Below are 19031 nucleotides of genomic sequence, written 5' to 3'. Positions count from 1 at the left end.
ACAGCATCCTGCTGCCCTTGCGGAAATTGGCACCCCTCTTCCCATTGGGCACACCCTCCTGCAGGGCTTGAGACAGGCTGGTCCTCCCCCTCCCTGGTTGGTGGTGAGGTGGCTTCCCTAAAGTTGCCTTCCTCCCCCCACCTTCCCCTGAGGGTTTGGCTTGGGTTCTCAGTCCCCTCGGTTGGTGTTTCAGCACTACCCAACTGACCCCCTTCCTGCCTGGAAGGTCCCACAGCTTCCTGCTGCCCTTGTGGAAATTGGCACCCCTCTTCCCATTGGGCACACCCTCCTGCAGGGCTTGAGACAGGCTGGTCCTCCCCCTCCCTGGTTGGTGGTGAGGTGGCTTCCCTAAAGTTGCCTTCCTCCCCCCACCTTCCCCTGAGGGTTTGGCTTGGGTTCTCAGTCCCCTCGGTTGGTTTTTCAGCACTACCCAGCTGACCCCCTTCCTGCCTGGAAGGTCCCACAGCTTCCCAGGATTCCTGTCTGCCCTGCTCCAAGACGACCTGTTTTGAGAGCGTCTCGGACGATCCCACTTCCTGATTCACAGCTACTTGGTGAACCGGTTCCAACCTAAGGCCGCTCCGGACCCCCTTCTGGAACCACTCCCGTCCCCCCAAGCCTTCAGCTATGTGCTCCTCTGAGCCCACATTAGCCTTGCTGCTCTCAGAACCTCCTGTGAAATCTCCACTCTCCACCTTGGTCTCTTCAGCTTGCACATCCTTTACGCTAGACAGATTCCCTTCCTCGCTAGGAACATCCACAGCCTCTTGCTGCACTTGGGGAAAGCTACACCCCTCTTCCCCTTGGGAACACCCTACTCCAGGGCTTGAGACAGGCTGGTCCTCCCCCTCCTGGGTGACTGCCCTCCCTTCGTCCTCAGTAACCTGGGCTATTTCCCCCTCCCTGGTTGGTGGTGAGGTGGCTTCCTTAAAGTTGCCTTCCTCCTCCCACTTTCCCCTGGGGGTTTGGCTGCGGGGTACAGCCTTGATAGAGTACTGGCCAACCACCAAATCCCGGCCCAATAACACTGGAACTGTTTGTTCCTCCATTACCCCACATTCAGAATAGGATTTACCTTCTTGTGGAGCCAAACCCCTGAACTGCTTTCGGGAGTGGTCTGGCCCCAGTTTAAACCTTTTAAATACAGTGGCTTTATAGGCCCCAAAAGTTATCCCCCCATCTTCCACAGGCATGCTGTAATAGATGGCTGAAAGCTCTCCAGTCAGGTTGCTACAGAGGTAAGACATATAGTCCTCCTCTGCAATCCCCCACTGTTTGGCTGCCCTCTCAAAGTTGGAGAGGTATATGGAGGGGTCTTCTCCCTCTTGGTACACTGCAAAGTCCTTAGGGGTGACTTGGATCTCTTTGCTTAGTTCAGCTTCCAGACGTAGCACCTCAAGCTCATGGCGACGTTGCTCTTCCTGCTCCCGTCTGTAGATTTCAGCTTTCTCTCTTTCTTCCTGTCTGCGGATCTCAGCTCGTCTCAGCTCTCTCTCTCTTTGTCTTTCCTCCCTCTCTCGTTCCTCCTGTCTGCGGACTGCATCCCTCTCTGCTTGTCGTTCCTCTCTCTCTCGTTCCTCCTGTCTGCGCTCTTGGTACGCCTTGGTACGGATTCTTGCCAGTTCCAACCGTAGCCGCAAGAGTTCTTCTGACTGGGTGGGAAACACTTTTGCAAGTGCCCCTGCATGCTGATGATACTCCAAAAGGAGGTCTTTCATATCTACTACAGTCATGTTGTCACACTCCAGCTTGTGCCTTGCACACTCTTCCTGGAGCTGTGGCTTTGTCATCTTCAGGATTTCCAGCATCTTAGCACGCTCCATCCTAACTAGCTAAACTTTCCCTACTCCAGTTGACCCGAAAATAAAACAAAACCGCTGTTGCTTCCTCTGGGTGCTTGCACGCATCAAAAAAGCAAAAATGCCTGGCCAATCAAGTTCTCTGTTTGTTCTGATCCCACCGCTGCCGCCAAATGGGGCGGAACCGGCCCGATTCTGACTTCAGACCCGGTCCCGTCAGCTCCCTATGGAGTCGCCAACTCCTGGAGGGAGCTATGTCTCCTCCTGCCCCTTGGGCGCGCTGCCACCACCTGCTCAGTCCCGGGGTTCAGATTGAGAGGAACAGGACTCCCAATCCCCCTCTCCAGCTGTGAGGCCAGGCCTCCAGGTCCTCTGCCACCCTGTACTTGGGTTTCACAGAGACCTCAGCACTTCTTTGGGGCACCCCTGGAGGATTGGCACCTTATCCAACTGCATGCCTTCCCGCTTCCCCGGGGCCCCCTTTATAAAACAGCGTGGTCTAAAGCGGTCTGGGGATCTAGGTGGTACAGAGATGAACTGCCAGCATTTAAAACAGAAAAAACATTTATTTAAAAGAGAAAAATATAGGAAAAGAAAAACACCAAAACAAAAACAGTTGCATTTAAAAAGTTAGCACAGCACAGCAAAGCACAGCAAACAGCATAACAAAATAAAGGTGGTTTTTAAACGCATCGTATTGTCCCTGGTCTATACTTGATCTGCCTAAGAAAATGACTTACTTTGTCTGCCTGCCTGGGGGCCCCCAGGCAGGAGCCTCCATTGCTCACCACATGCTTGCTCGAGCGCTGGCTCGAATCTGAGACTCTCTTCCTGCCTAGCACATGGCAAGAACAACAGCACTTCCTGCTTCTCTAGGGGACTTTCCCCCTAGCGTTGTTGGTTTGGCTCTGGAAGGGAGGGGGGGAGTGAGGGGAAGGCTACACAGCCTGCTGAATGGATTTACTGATCCCTGCCTTTTTGGATGAAGCACCAACACTCTCAGATGGCGTTTCTCCACACTTTCTGAGATACATTCCTCCACCAGAAGCTTGCCCTGAAACAGGTGGGCATCTTTTTGCCCAAGTGCAAACAGCAGGAGGTTGTCTGAAAGGGCCTGAAGGGGGAAACCCCCTGGTGTTCACTGTTGCTAAGTGACCTTTCCTTTGTGTTTCCCCCCCCCCCTTGACATTTTTATTTTTTTTAAAGGGGGAAAACCCCCATACACCAATACAAAATCTTAAAAGATTTTGCATAACAGATTGTGATGTCTGATCTTAAAGACAGCATAACAACAGCAACAATTGAAATCAAATATGATAAAAAGTATGTAAAATTACACAGCAAAAATAGAGCATACCAATTTTGTAACAAAGGATCACTTTCATATAAACTAAAATCTAGATGCACAAAAATCACCATTGAAGAAGTTACCATAGGTTCATATCGTTGACTGTATTAGGGCATTCATGATGATTCAGCAAGTACTCTAAAACAGGGAACCAGGATAGAGTGACCTTTCCTTTGTTAGGTTAATGGTTTAGAGTGGCTCACTGATGTTTCTTTAAGGCAGGGCTCCTCAACATGGTGCCCACCAACACCTTTGTTAGTATCCACCAAGTGGTTTTAGGGAGTGGCCAGGGCTTCTGATTTGCTAACACAACAGGGCTTCTGATTTGCTAACAACCATGTGATTAGCTATGCAGATTAAAATGACATTGTTCGGGTGTTTGTTTTAGTCTCTCGGTGCTTGTTGTACTCTCCCTCATTCCTCTTTCCCAATTGATTTTTAAATTACCCTTCCTCTCCCTAGTGTCCTCTCTGTGTTTGTGCATTTCCACCTCCTGTGGGAGCCATTTTGTGATTATGTCTCCCAGGTTGTGTTAGGTTTCGAAAAGTGCTCAAAGCCATTGGAGAACTCTACACTAGGGGGGGAGAATTATCAGGAGAGAGGCCTATAATTTGAGGGGTCCTCTGGAAAGGGACTACAACAGCCATGCCCCAGTCTTTGGGAATAATCATAATAATAATATATTTTATTTATATCCCACCCTCCCCGCCGAAGCAGGCTCAGGGCGGCTCACAACATATAAAAATTACAATTATATACAATATAAAAACATTATCTCAATACGATATATGTAATTTGCTAATTAAAACGATCAAAATTTCAATTAAAACAAACATTTACAGTGCTATATTCGAGGTGCTCTCCTCATTAGTTTATGATGGCCGGATATAGTAGACTAAATCCACATTAAGTGAAGGCCATTTGGAAAAGGTTAGTCTTGCAGGCCCTACGGAATTGATCAAGACTCCGCAGGGCCCGCACTTCATCCGGTAGTTGGTTCCCCCAGTGTGGAGCTGCGATCGAAAAGGCTTTTAGCGATCTCTTCAGATCCTGGAACCTAAGCAGGGTCAGCCTTGGCTAATACGTGGGTGGGAAACCACTAAGGAAGGCCAGGGTCACTTCGCAGAGGCCGGCAACGGCAACCCATCTCTGAATGTCTCTTTCCTTGAAAACCCAAAAGAACAAAAATGCTTAAATGCTTGGGGATCACTTTTAACCACAAGTTAAGCTGGGTACCGCATCGTAACAAGACCATCAACTCGACTAAATGTTCAGTTGCTCAAATCAAACAATTTTTCTTTGCAAGGGGTGACCAATTAGTCCCGGCAGCAATTAAAGTGTTCAAAGCTAAAACACTAGCCCAAATTCTCGATGGTATCCCTGTGTGGAGCTCTGTATTTAATAGGAAAGTGGAAGATGCTCGAGCCTCATTCGTCAGACAAATTCTTGGTTTGCCAAAATGTGTGTCCTTCTTTGCTCTGTGCTCTGAAGTGGGTCGGTCTTTGGTGGAGACAAAAGCCTGGATTGCAACATTTAAATTCTGGCTCAAAATTTATTTTAGAACGGATCCTAACAACCTTCTTGATTGTCTGAAAAGTGATCCATATAGCTCATCCTGGTTAGCAGTTCTTATATCCAGACTTAACCAGTTGGGGATAGCGGTTGACGATTTTCTTATATCTGATGAGTATCTTCAGAGGCATTAAACTGAAATTGTTGGAGCTGGAGGAGATGAGACTATGCCCAACAGACCCTTCTACCTGCTCCCCAGCATCCTTAGGGCTCAATGTTTTTTTGTGGTAAAATGCCCCATTATTTATCAACCATTCCAAGCCATCACAGGGCATTCATGTTGACTAGACAAACGCGTTCTCCTTCAAAGTCTTACAGGGGAGATATCATCGAGTCCCTTTATGTGTTAGACTCTGTTCCTGTGGAGCGAATATTCCAGACTCAATTCAGCATATATTGCTTGAATGTTCCAGATATCATCATCTCCATAAGGAACTCTCTTGCAAGCTTTCTTTGTCCCCAGATCCGTCTCCTCTGCCACCCTGTCATTATTTACTGAATGGCACTGAGTGGGAGGTGACCGAGGCTGTGGCAAAATTTTTGGCTGACATTCCGAAATGTAACTCTGATCTTGTGTAAATGCACATGCAATCTCTGTTTCTTTTTGCTTTTGTCTCCTATGTTTAACTTTTTACATCCTGTGCACTCTTATTTGCCGTCGTTCTGCCATTAAAGGTTTGGAATTTGGATCTGAAAACCCAACTGGGTCATTGTAAGTCAGCTGTGACTTCACAGCACTTAACTATTTGCCCTGACTGGGAGCCCTGACTGGGATGGCCTGGGCTAGCTGGATCTCGTGAGATCTGGGATGCTAAGCAGGGTCAGTCCTAGTTAGTGCTTGGATGGGAGACCACCAAGGAAGTCCATGGCTGCTACACAAAGGCAAGCAGTGGGAGGCCACTTCTTTTCATGTGCCCTGCCCTGGATGCCTCAGGCCAGCCTGATCTTGTCAGATCTTGGAAGCTAAGCAGGATCAGTCCTGGTGAGTCCTTGGACAGGAGACCACAAAAGAATTCCCAGGATCGCTGCACAGATTGTCTTGTGCCTTGAAAACCCATGGGGCCACCACAAGTCACATGAGACCTGAGGGTGCTTTCCACCACCATTAAGGCAAAAAGTTATCAAGCAGCCTCTTTAGCACGTATTTTTGTGTAGAGTGATAACTCTGCTAATGCCAGTAGGCAGCCGTGTTGGTCTGAAGCAATAGGACAAAGCAGTAGACAAGTGCACCTTTAAGACCGACGAAGTTTTATTCAGAATGGAAGCTTTCGTATGCTCTTAAGCAGACTTCATCAGACAAATGGGAATGGAAGCAGCACTTATTAGGGTTTGTAGAATCTTTCGGGATCAAGTGCCGTGTTCTACTGGAGAAAGTTTTCCTTCCATGGGTGGAAAACTTTCTCCAGTAGAACACGGCACTTGATCCCGAAAGATTCTACAAACCCTAATGATGTTACCAGCCGTGAAAACCTGAAATCTTTGAGAAGCAGCAATTCTTAATATAAGTGGGCAGTGTGGGATCACGGGAATGTTTTTTTTTAGCAGATTAAAAGAATCACAAATAGGGATCTGGGTTTGTTAGTGTTAGGACAAAACAGGGCTGAAAAAACACCGGAGGGTGATAAAAAAAAGCAGACTGCTGTTGTAGGTGCGAAGTGCCATAAACCTAGGTAACATTCTGGCTTTGTTTAGTTTAAATAGAGGGCCTGGTTTCTCAAGAGATTATAACAGCCATTATAGTTTGCCGTTAGAAAAAAAGGAAGACATTAAAATACGGTGGAGGATGGGTTGGTATATGCAATAAGACAAACAGCCAATTTCCCTCGTTTGAGTATGTCAATACAACAAAACAAAAACAAAAAAGCCAAATATCCTGATACACTGTTCTAAAAGAGAAATAATATACTACGAATGCATTGTAACTGGTGAATGCTGTGTCCAGATTGGTCTCCTGTTCGTTTCAGAAGGGTTCTATTTCCTTGTGGGTTGTGACGTCTAGAATGTAGTGCCTGCTGCCTGGTATAGCCACAAAGCGCACATGCCAAACCACGAGTGCAGAGGAGGCGCACTTGATGATGCATGGTAGCCCATGGTGTTCCTTGTTGCTGAGCATCAGCTGGTGCCACAAAGGTCGAGGCATTGCACTACACGCCGTGCTCCAATTCCTGTCGCTTGCTCAGCCTTGCCTCCTTTTGCAGTGCATCCATCGGGACTTGGCGGCTCGAAACGTCTTGGTCACCGAAGACAACGTCATGAAAATCGCTGACTTTGGCCTGGCTAGAGATGTTCACAACATCGATTATTACAAGAAAACAACCAATGTGAGTACAGAACTCCCAATGGAGGCCATTCTTACTTTCAAAGAAGTTTGCAATCTTGGTAATGAGCCTCCTGTTTAAAAAAATGGTCAAGAGTCGCCAGCAGCCCTTGGCGTGCACTCTCTGACCTCCTTCTAGCCCAGCTGACCAAGGGGACAGGCCAGAAATAAAACACACAACTGTAATAACTAAACCTATTGAGCTTTCAAGAAAACAACAACTAAATGATTTATACCCCACCCTTCTCTCTGAATCAGAGACTCAGAGCGGCTTACAATCTCCCATATCTTCTCCCCCCCACAACAGACACCCTGTGAGGTGGGTGGGACTGAGAGAGCTCTCACAGCAGCTGCCCTTTCAAGGACAACTCCTGCGAGAGCGATGGCTGACCCAAGGCCATTCCAGTAGTTGCAAGTTGAAGGAGTGGGGAATCAAACCCGGTTCTCCCAGATCAGAGTCCGCACACTTCACCACTACACCAAACTGGCTTTCCAGTGATTTAAAGACACAAATGCCTTCTTCAAGCCAGCCAACGGGGTGGTGGGGGTTTTGAGAGCCACACAAGATGTGTGAAAGAGCCACAGTTTGGCCATCCCTGATCCAGTCCAACCTCCTGCGCAGTGCAGGAAATTCACAAGTATCTCCCTCCTCCACACCCCCCAGTGACCCCTGCTCCAAGCCCAGAAGATGGCAAGAAAGAAAATCCCTCCCCTCCTCACAAACCCTGGCAAAATTGGCCTGGAGAAAAAATTGTTGCCTGGCCCCAAAGTGGAAAACAGCATTTCTCTGGGCGCATGAGAAAGGGCCGCAAGAAGTAAGCACTGATGCAGCCCTTCCCGTCATGATCTACCTGAGCATCAGCAGTGCTCTCAGGTGACCATCTAGCTTGTTCCTTTTATACAGAAATATCCTCCTGAAGACTGTGAAGTCTTTGCTATTCTGGCTGTACGTTTCAGGAAGGCTCAGGCTTGTCAAGTCCCCTCTGTCCCCTCCCCTGACATCGTCGGCGCAATGACGTCACCCGGAAGTGACGTCATCGTGCCGGCAATGCCACTAGTGGCTGCTCTAGGCGTTTCTGGAAAAAAAAACTCTACGGTTTCCCTGGATGCTCTAGCCATTTTGGAGGGAAAAACTCTATGGTACCTATTGCACCATAGAGTTTCCCCTCTCAAATAGCTAGACCATCCGGAAAAACCATAGAATTTCCCTAGAAACACCTAGAGTGGCTGCTGTGCGCTGGCACAATGTCGTCACTTCCGGGTGACATTATTGCTCCAACGATGTCAGGGGAGGGGAAATCCCCACTCAGAGAGAGCCAGTTTGGTGTAGTGGTTAAGTGTGTGGACTCTTATCTGGGAGAACTGGGTTTGATTCTCCCTTCCTCCACTTGCACCTGCTGTCATGGCCTTGGGTCAGCCAGAGCTCTGGCAGAAGTTGTCCTTGAAAGGGCAGCTGCTGGGAGAGCCCTCTCCAGCCCCACCCACCTCACAGGGTGTCTGTTGTGGGGGAGGAAGTGAACAGAGATTGTGAGCCGCTCTGAGACTCTTCAGAGTGGAGGGCGGGATATAAATCCAATATCTTCTTCTTCTTGGCAGCCCTAGGAAGGGTTGGGGGAAGAACGGCAGCAGAACCAACATGGAATGATGGCATTTCCCCATGATCTGTTGACCGGGAAGGTATGGTGGGTATAGGTATTGATTAGCCAAAGCCGTGAGGTCCTTCCATTTGGAGTGTGCTTGCAGCAGAGACTCATGTTGGAATCCACAGCCAAATAATATAATTGGCTGCGGCATTACACAGCGATTCATCCGTTCGGCCTGGTCAGCGATGAAAAGTTTTCCGACTTGGATTGTAAAAGCGAGAGGTTCAGGTGGTGCCGCCGTGGCGGAGCTGAATGAGCTGATGGGAGATTTCCTTTTTGTCTTTCTAATTACAGGGTCGGCTGCCCGTGAAATGGATGGCACCAGAAGCGTTGTTTGATCGGGTCTACACTCATCAGAGTGATGTGTAAGCGTTTAGCTACACTTTGGAACAATGGGAGTGGTTTGTTTGGCTTTTGTTTTTTTAAAAGCAAAGCATGAGAGATTTATGAAAACAATTGCCACGTCAGGCCCAGATGGAATCTCACAACCCAGCCAGCCTGTACGTGAACAGACTTGTTCCGGGCACTGGAGCTGGCGAAAGGGCTTCTCAGGCAGCACAAAGAGCAGCGGATCGTAGATGGGTTGTCAGCTGTCGAATCAAATAGTCCTATTAATGTCAGACTTGATGGCCGGATTTTCTATTGAGCTGGTTCAGCTGGGGATTTGCAAGGGCCTGTTTAAAGGTGGCCAGATTATGAGTTATGCTGCTGATGATTTAATCAGCTACTAGATACGTGACTGCTGGCTCCTCTCGCCAATTCCTATAGCTTATGAACATATGAAGCTGCCTTCTACTGAATCAGACCCTCAGTCCATCAAAGTCAGTCTTGTCTACTCAGACTGGCAGCAGCTCTCCAGGGTCTCAAGCTGAGGTTTTTCACGCCTACTTGCCTGGACCCTTTTTAGTTGGAGATGCCGGGGATTGAACCTGGGGCCTTCTGCTTACCAAGCAGATGCTCTACCACTGAGCCACCGTCCCTGCCAACAGAGGACAACCATTTGCCCAGTAGTCAAGCAGATGCTCTACCGCTGAGCCACCATCCCTCCCCTGCTCTCCAGGGTCTCAAGCAGAGGTTTGTCACGCCTACTTGCTGGACTCTTTTTAGTTGGAGATGCCGGGGATTGAACCTGGGACCTTCTGCTTGCCAAGCAGATGCTCTACCGCTGAGCCACCATCCCTCCCCTGCTCTCCAGGGTCTCAAGCAGAGGTTTGTCACACCTACTTGCTGGACCCTTTTTAGTTGGAGATGCCGGGGATTGAACCTGGGACCTTCTGCTTGCCAAGCAGATGCTCTGCCACTGAGCCACCGCCCCTCCCCACTTGCTGCACTCAGGATATTTAAGGGTTGTTTGAATACTGAAAAGTGCAGTTCTGCCTCCCGCGGAGGGAGTTGCAGCCACGCTGGATGAAATGGCAGTGGGAGGCATCGCCCTTTCTTTGCAAATTGGAGCCAAACTTGAAATTATTTATTTGTTCATTCATTCGTTCGACTTCTATCCCGCCCTCCCTGCTGCCGAAGCAGGCTCAGGGCGGCTCACATTGAAAGGTCATAAAAACCAGCCTTAATAAGCCGTAACATAAAAACATAAAATACATCATAGATAAAAACACATAAAACGATATCCTACCACAATAGGAGGTGCTATTTGATCTAACAGTAGATTGTATTGGTGATGCTGAGTAACTGCCGATTCAGTCGATATAAGTTTGATTATTTAGCTATTACTGCGTGTTAAGAGAAAAGTCCCAGGTCACAGTGGAGTGCTGGAGGTGGACCAAATAGAGTCTATTTCCATAGAGTCTGGGACCCTCATGGATTTGGCAGGGAGGGTGCAGCCCACCCGCCTGCTTTTGCTTTCTCCCCTCTCCTTCTGCCCCAGTCTTTCTCTCTTCCTTTCATTCCAGAGCTCACCTGTAAAAAGGCTTGAACTGCTTTAGCAGTAGCAGTTGCTCCCTCCCTGGTCTTCTGATTCCCCGGATCGAGTGATCGATTCCCCACTAGTTGCTGTGCAGCTGCATTTTGACCCACGGCTTCCTCCAATTTCCCTTGTGTCTTCCTGATCTCTAAAAAAAGCAAGATCAGGAAGACGCGGGGGAAATTGGAGGGAGCCGCGGGTCAAAATGCGCCCGCACAGCAACTGGTGGGGAATTGATTGCTTGATCCAGTGCAGAATCAGTCTTGGTCACTCAGCAAGGCTTCAAGTGCCCCAGAGGAAACAGTTGTAGGAGTGAAGGCAGAACAGAAGCTTTTCCTTTCGTGTTGAGGCGCTTGGAGCCATGCTGAGGGACTGAATACTTTTAAAGAGAACAAACTTTCTCTCCCCCTCTTTTCCTCCAGGGCCACTGGAGTGTGTTGGAGGCAACACTCTTCTGCTTTTTAACCCCCCTCCATTCTCTTATCCTCAAAACAACCCTGTAATGTAGGCTAGGTTGAGAATTTGTGATTGGCCCAAGGTCAACTAGCAACCGCCTGTGGCAAAGTGGAGATTCGAACCTGGATCTCCTTGATCCTAGTCCAGCGTTCTAACCCCTGTGCCATGCTGGCTCTGATCACTCAGGGGAATTCTTAAACACCTTTTCTTTTGTAAAGGAGTTAATATTTGAACCCTCCTTATCTGTGTGGCCTTTCTCTCGCCCCAGTTTGGATCCCAAGCAGCTTACCTGTCCCCCCTTTTATCTCCACGACAACCACCTTGTGAAGTCTTCTTGGGTGTGACTGGCCCAAAGGGTTGTTGAGAGGGTGTCTCTGTCTTGAGGTCACCCAGCAAGTTTACATGGCAGACTGGGGATTTGAACCAGTGTCTCTCAAATCCTACTTGGGCACTGTAAGTTTGGTGTAGTGGTTTGGTGGTTAAGTGTGCGGACCAGTTTGGTATAGTGGTTAAGTGTGTGGCCTGTTATCTGGGAGAACCACTCCACTTGCACCTGCTGGAATGGCCTTGGGTCAGCCATTGCTCTCATAGGAGTTGTTCTTGAAAGGGCAGCTGCTCTGAGAGCCCTCTCAGCCCCACCCACCTCACAGGGTGTCTGTTGTGGGGGGAGAAGATATGGGAGATTGCAAGCCACTCTGAAAGAAGGGCGGGGTATAAATCTGCAGTTCTTCTACTCACCACCAATAGGTCAGGGAAGCTGTTCAATTCTTCCTTGTTCTGTAAAGGAGGGGATGCTTTCTTGCACCTTCCTGCCTTCTCATCACTAACACTTTGCTTCCATTGCAAATAGTGAGAGGTATATTCTGGAGCCGATCTGTGCCAGAATATTCCTGTTCCCTTCATTTTTAGCACTACAACTCCCAGCATTTTGTTGTATCTGGCTAAATGAGCAGAATCATTAAAGCAAGTAACTTTCATTGTCACCCTGAAGCCAGTGGCCAAGTTTATGACTCCTCTATTGTCTTTTTTTTTTAATGTTATTAAAGATTTTTGGACACCTTTTGGGTGTGGAGCAGGTGGCACTGGGGGTGCGGGGAGGAGGTATCAAAGAGAAAAGAAACAAACAGAATTATAACAATTATGAAGAACTAGAAAGGAATATTTTCCAATTTTCTCTGTGACAGATACATATACATTTACGTGTCGCACACTGCCTCTGCGGTTGCAACAAGGAAAGTACATCTCCTTTCCCTGAAGTCATTCTTTGCCTCTTAACCTTCAAAACCACAAATCACCAGTTCCTTTTTTTGTGTGTTTCATGTCAAACGTCTTCTTGTTCTGTTTGCTGAGGAATTAGGCTTGCCGCAAGTCAGACCATCTTTGGCTCCAGTGCAATTAGCAAGGGTGGGGGAAAACTCTGGAACATGTTTGCGAGGAGGGTCCCATTTCTTAAATAAATAAATAATTTTTTAGGGTTTGTAGAATCTTTCGGGATCAAGTGCCGTGTTCTATCGGAGAAAGTTTTCCTTCCAGACGTTTCGTTCTCAGCTGCGAAGAACATCCTCAGTGGCGTTGCAGCCGGAGCAGGCGCTCTGACCTTCTTGGCTGCTGTGCATTGAGTGGGGCCAGGGCTGCTGGAGAGCTGCTATTTCTAGGCTGGAGGGGGTGTGATAAAAGGGCAATTGGTTTGTGGATGTGCCCATTGTTTGGTGGGGCTTCCTGGAAGGGTAGTGATAAGGAAACTGGCTGTTGACTGTGACCATTGTTCTGTGTTAATTGCTGTATAAATAAAATAATTTTTTTATTTATACCCTGCCCTCGCCGAGGCAGGCTCAGGGCGGCTTCCATGTCTGGCACTGCAACTACAATGATCCTCATGAAGCTGGATGGACGATTTTGAGACTCCTGGCTTTATTTCCTGATGCGTTACGTGTTTCACAGACAAATGGACGGATGCCTCTTTTTATTATTATAGACGGGTGGCTGTACAGATAACAGAATATTTTCATTTTCTATCCCAAAGATTCATGGGATCTTCCATCTTCTTTTGGTTCCCAGGTGGTCTTTTGGAGTGCTGCTTTGGGAGATCTTCACTTTAGGAGGGTCTCCGTACCCAGGAATTCCAGTTGAAGAACTGTTTAAGCTCTTAAAGGAGGGCCATCGGATGGACAAGCCAGCAAACTGTACCCATGATTTGTAAGTTGTGATTGATGAGGAAGTATCTTCAACTGGCTTCTAATACCTTGTATTTTTGGTGCTCGGGGGGGGGGGGGCAACAGTAGGAGGGCTTCTGATGCGGGCACATAATGAAGGCTTGGATGATGGAGTTGGGCTTCCTCTGCATATTGATGACATCCAAACCAGTAGACCTGAACAATCCACTTCAGCAGCCTCTTATAGGTAGTGGAGAGCTGCTCTGGTGAAAACTTCTTGGCCCTGTTCAGATGCACAGTATAATCAGATGTCACTGCTGTTTCCTTCCGGATTTAAAGTGGCGGATCAGACAGCAACATCTGTCTCCCCGTATTAACTCGTGGTAGCCCCCCCCCCATCCTTCCCGGAACCGGATTATTTTGTTACGTGTTCCTTTGAGGTGTTTTTTGAGTTCTCCGGTTTCACCTCGTAGTTTTCTCCATCTGGATAGTTCTGCTGCGGTATTAACCAACTTCTGGATGTCTGAAGGCTGTCCCAGAGCAAAAGGAGCCTCAGATATCTGGTTTACGGCTGCCATTTTTTTTTTTTTTTACTACTTAGCGATATGCACATAACCGCACAACCACATAATGTTTAACTTAGGTGCATATGGGCATACTGTGTACATGTGTGCAAGCGCATTATAGTGGAGGGGGAAACAGAACTGTATAGTGCTGTCATGTGGGTGGCAGAAGACGGTTTCACCGCGGAGTGATTCGAATTGTAGTATGGCAGTCTGATCGATAATATCCGGAACAAAGATATTCGGAACAACTGGGTCAGTTTAATACGGACTTAACACACTGTGTGAACTTATGTCTGATTAGACAAAACTTATGTCTGATTAGACAAAAAAAAAAGAGTGGAACCACCAAAGCATTAGCCCAGGGGTGGCCAAACTTGCTTAACGTAAGAGCCACATAGAATAAATGTCACACGTTCAAGAGCTGCAAGACATGAACGTCAGATGTTTGAGAGCTGCAAGGAAGGCAAGAAGGCAAATAGATGCGGGGAGGGAGGGAGAGGTGTAAAGAAAAAAAAACTTTACATGCATTCTCCAAGCTGCTGGCTGGCTTGGCTTTGAAAAAATGATTTAAAGAGACAAATGCCTTCTCCAAGCTGGCCGACAGGGCAACGGGGGCTTCGAGAGCCACACGATATGTGTGAAAGAGCCAGAAGTGGCTCCCAAGCCACAGTTTCGCCACCCCAGCATTAGTCCATCAGCATCAACTCCACAGTCCAGCAAGTGATGTCAGCTGTATCAGCAGCCCCTGCCAGATCCAACCATGTCCTCCTAAGTTTAAATGAAGATTGACCACAAATAAAGCAGTCTCTGTTCCAACCCAGTCCTAAAGGATTTCCAGTTGTTTTATATCTTAAGAACATTAGAAAATCCCTGCTAGAACAGCCCAGTGGTCCTGCCTCCTGTCTCACAGAGTGGCCAGCCAGTTCCTCTGGAGGGCCAACGCTAGACCAGTGAAGCTAAGGCCTTCCCCTGCTGTTGCCTTCTGGTACTGGGATCCAGAGGCTGACTACCACTGAATAGGTTCCCTTTAGTTACCATGGCTAGTAGCCACTGATAGACCTCTCCTCCATCAGTCCATCTAATCCTCTTTGAAAGCTGTCTATGCCTGCGGCCACCACTGCATCCTCTGGCAACAAATTCCACATTTCAATCACTCACCGTGTAAAGGAAGTATCTCCTTTTGTCTGTCTTGAAACATCTCCCCATCAACTTCGTTATAAGCCCTCAAATTCTAGTACTTTGGGAGAAGGAACAAATGTTCTCTTCAACTCTCTCAACCCGTGTGCAATTTTATAAACCTCTGCCCCTTCGCCATCTCTTTTCTAAACTGGGAGGTCTCAGACTCTTCAGCCTTTCCTCCTAGGCAAGGTGCTCCAACCCCTCGTCATCTTGGTTGCTCCCTTCTGTACTTTCCCCAGTTCTGGCTAAGATACGATGACCAGAAAAACGCAAATGAGGCTGCACCATAGATCTAGAAAGGGGATGATAGAATATCAGTCACATCTTGGTTTTGTAACTCTTGTTGCAGACTAATAAGGCCCTGCAGGGTTTTGTCTTGAGTTTGATTCTGCCTCGTGGCCTTCCATTTCTTCTTGTGTGCAAGGTTATCACAATGTGTGGCTCTAAGCAATGAGAAAGAAGAAGAGGAAGAAGAATTGCAGATTTATACCCTGCCCTTCTCTCTGAATCAGAGACTCAGAGCAGCTTACAATCTCCTATATCTTCTCCCCCCACAACAGATACCCTGGGAGGTAGATGGGGCTGAGAGGGCTCTCACAGCAGCTGCCCTTTCAAGGACAACTTCTGCCAGAGCTATGGCTAACCCAAGGCCATGCCAGCAACTGTAAGCGGAGGAGTGGGGAATCAAACCCGGTTCTCCCAGATAAGAGTCCGCACACTTCACCACTACACCAAACTGGGGATGATAGAATATCGGCCACATCTTGGTTTTGTAACTCTTGTTGCAGACTAATAAGGCCCTGCAGGGTTTTGTCTTGGGATTGATTCTGCTTCGTGGCTCTCCATTTCTTCTTGTGTGCAGGGTTATTGCAATGTGTGGCTCTAAGCAATGAGAAAGAAGAAGAGGAAGAGGAAGAATTGCAGATTTATACCCCACCCTTCACTCTGAATCAGAGACTCAGAGCGGCTTACAATCTCCTATATCTTCTCCCCCCCACAACAGACACCCTGTGAGGTGGGTGGGGCTGAGAGGGCTCTCACAGCAGCTGCCCTTTCAAGGACAACCTCTCCAGATCTATGGCTGACCCAAGGCCATTCCAGCAGATGCAAGTGGAGGAGTGGGGAATCAAACCCGGTTCATTCATCCATGAATCATTCATCATTTTATTTATATCCCGCCCTCCCCGCCGAAGCAGGCTCAGGGCGGCTAACAACATCAAATTGCAAATTTATACCCAGATAAGAGAGCTATGGCTGACCCAAGGCCATTCCAGCAGCTGCCAGTGGAGGAGTGGGGAATCAAACCCGGTTCTCCCAGATAAGAGAGCTCTGGCTGACCCAAGGCCATTCCAGCAGCTGCAAGTGGAGGAGTGGGGAATCAAACCTGGTTCTCCCAGATAAGAGAGCTATGGCTGACCCAAGGCCATTCCAGCAGCTGCAAGCGGAGGAGTGGGGAATCAAACCCGGTTCTCCCAGATAAGAGTCCGCACACTTCACCACTACACCAAACTGGGGATGATAGAATATCGGCCACATCTTGGTTTTGTAACTCTTGTTGCAGACTAATAAGGCTCTGCAGGGTTTTGTCTTGGGATTGATTCTGCTTCGTGGCCTTCCATTTCTTCTTGTGTGCAAGGTTATCGCAATGGGTGGCTCTAAGCAATGAGAAAAAAGAAGAGGAAGAGGAAGAATTGCAGATTTATACCCCACCCTTCTCTCTGAATCATAGGCTCAGAGCGGCTTACAATCTCCTATATCTTCTCCCCCCCACAACAGACACCCTGTGAGGTGGGTGGGGCTGAGAGGTCTCTCACAGCAGCTGCCCTTTCAAGGTCAACCTCTGCAAAAGCTCTGGCTGACCCAAGGCCATTCCAGCAGCTGCAAGTGGAGGAGTGGGGAATCAAACCCAGTTCTCCCAGATAAGAGTCCGCACACTTCACCACTACACCAAACTGGGGATGATAGAATATCGGCCACATCTTGGTTTTGTAACTCTTGTTGCAGACTAATAAGGCTCTGCAGGGTTTTGTCTTGGGATTGATTCTGCTTCGTGGCCTTCCATCTCCTCTTGTGTGCAGGGTTATCGCAATGGGTGGCTCTAAGCAATGCCTCAGCCTTTTCTATGCAATGTGTGTGACCAGGGCTTTGTTTTTGAGAAGGAAAGCAGAGAAACGCAGTTCTGGCTGGCTTGGTGTCAGGGGGTGTGGCCTAATATACAAATGGAGTTCCAGAAGGGCTTTTTTTTTTCCCAATGAAGCCCTGTGGGTGATGATATTCTTTGCGAATTACAGCTTCCTGTTTCCTCCTCTCCTTACAGGTACATGATCATGAGGGAATGCTGGCACGCCGTGCCTTCACAGAGGCCGACTTTTAAACAGCTAGTTGAAGACCTGGACAGGATCTTAATAGTGACCTCAACTGATGTGAGCACCTCCTCTCTTCCCTTTGGGGGGTGGCTAGACCCAGCTGTGTGAATTTGGTAACTGCATCTCAGCATCTTCACCAGCGCTTTTATGCCAACTGCTGCTCAGATTTCACAGTATTGTAGCCTCCGTGAGTCACACAGGCAGAGAAATTTAGAACTTAAAACACCTTTGAACAAGCAGTCGACAAGTGGCACCTTTAAGACCAACTAATGTAAGCTTTCGTATGCTCTAAGCAGACTTCATCAGACAAAAATGGAATGGCAAGCAGCAGTTTTTAATATAAGTGGGCAGTGAGTTCTTATGTAATATTAGGGAACTTTCAGATCTGGCTGTTCTGGAATCTTGTTTTGAGTTGAAAAGGTTCAGAGGGTGGGGAGGAATGATAGATAAGTGACTAGTCAGCACAGTTAACTAGTCACTTATCAAGCCATTCCATATTCTCTGACTCCCAACGGTTGAGACTGGAATAAACTTGGTTAAAGGTGCCGGTTGTTTTATGTTGCTACAGACTGACTAACGTGGCTACCTTTTAGAAATTATTTACCTTGGAATCTCAGTGCGTTCCCCATAGACCGGGAATCCCCACTGTGGTAGCATGGCACCCACTGACCCCTTCCCTGGAGGCCATCCGGTGTTTTAAGAAAGTTGGCAGAACTGGATGGAGCTTTTGCTTAGCAGGGCTATCTGACTGGAGATTTGATTGTGTCGGTTTTTAAAATGATTGCTTTGGCAGCAGCTTGCCCCACAGCACAAGGACCGTCGGTGTGTGACTGAAGTTAAGCTGCGGCAGCCATTTTGTGGCTGGCTCCGCCTCCTGCGGCAGCCATTTTGTGACTGGGTTTACTGTGCTGTGAGCGGTGCCCACAAACGCAAAAGGTTGGGGACCCCTACCATCTTTCAAACATGGACAGAGGCAATATGGAATTTCGAGATCTCACCTGAACAGGCATGGGAATTGGGTATTGCTCTGGCAGTATTAGATAGCCATCTTCTTCCTTTCGGTCACTCACCCCACTGTTGCCTTTACAGGAGTACCTTGACCTGTCGGTGCCTTTCGAGCAGTATTCCCCAGTAGGTCAGGACACGCCCAGCGCATGCTCGTCAGGAGACGACTCTGTCTTTGCCCACGATCTTCTGTCTGATGAGCCCTGCCCTCCAAAACATCAAGCAAACGGCATCATCCTGACATGATGACAGATGGACCTGGGGAGGGGGAAATAAAGAGACTCTTGAATGTATCCTTTGGTGAGGCCCGGAACAAACTCAGTGGAATGGTAGAGCACACATTTCCCCCCTTTCGTGCTAATAAAATAGCCAAGAAACGGGGCTTGTGCTGAAGAAACCCGTTTTTTGGGCTGAAAGATTGCTGCATGCAGGCAAGGCGAATGCCGAACCTTCAGCCTCCAGTACGCAAGTGACTGCCGAACCTTCAGCCTCCAGTACGCAAGTGCCACCGTTGCCTTTCAGTGCCTGTAATAGGGGAGGGAGGGGGGATTTGTTGTCTGCCTTTTACGAGGAAAAAAACGTGTAAGGAACGTAGCCTTTGTTTTGTTATGCAATGGGTACCAGAACCATTTTTGGTGGAGATCAAAAGCCACGTTGCTAGCAGGGATTCATATGCTTGTATATCTAATTTTTAATTTATTGGAAGCAG

General features: G+C 48.1%; 1 protein-coding gene across 6 annotated transcripts in view; it reads left to right on the top strand.

The window, feature by feature from the left end:
• Positions 1–18666, top strand: part of FGFR3 (fibroblast growth factor receptor 3) — a 69227-nt gene extending 50561 nt beyond the window's left edge. For all 6 annotated transcript variants that reach the window (XM_060241006.1, XM_060241010.1, XM_060241009.1 and 3 more), the window contains exons 12-16: positions 6918–7040; positions 8974–9044; positions 13112–13249; positions 17269–17374; positions 18407–18666. In XM_060241006.1, coding sequence (XP_060096989.1) covers positions 6918–7040; positions 8974–9044; positions 13112–13249; positions 17269–17374; positions 18407–18568 — 600 coding nt within the window. In that variant the 3' untranslated portion in view covers positions 18569–18666. The remainder of the gene's footprint in view (positions 1–6917; positions 7041–8973; positions 9045–13111; positions 13250–17268; positions 17375–18406) is intronic.
• The last annotated feature ends 365 nt before the right edge of the window (positions 18667–19031 follow it).

This window comes from Heteronotia binoei, chromosome 6 (genome assembly GCF_032191835.1).
Source record: "Heteronotia binoei isolate CCM8104 ecotype False Entrance Well chromosome 6, APGP_CSIRO_Hbin_v1, whole genome shotgun sequence".
Classification (NCBI taxonomy): Eukaryota; Metazoa; Chordata; class Lepidosauria; order Squamata; family Gekkonidae; genus Heteronotia; species Heteronotia binoei.
Note: the sequence above shows the minus strand (reverse complement) of the source record. Positions and strands in the feature narration are given on the sequence as shown.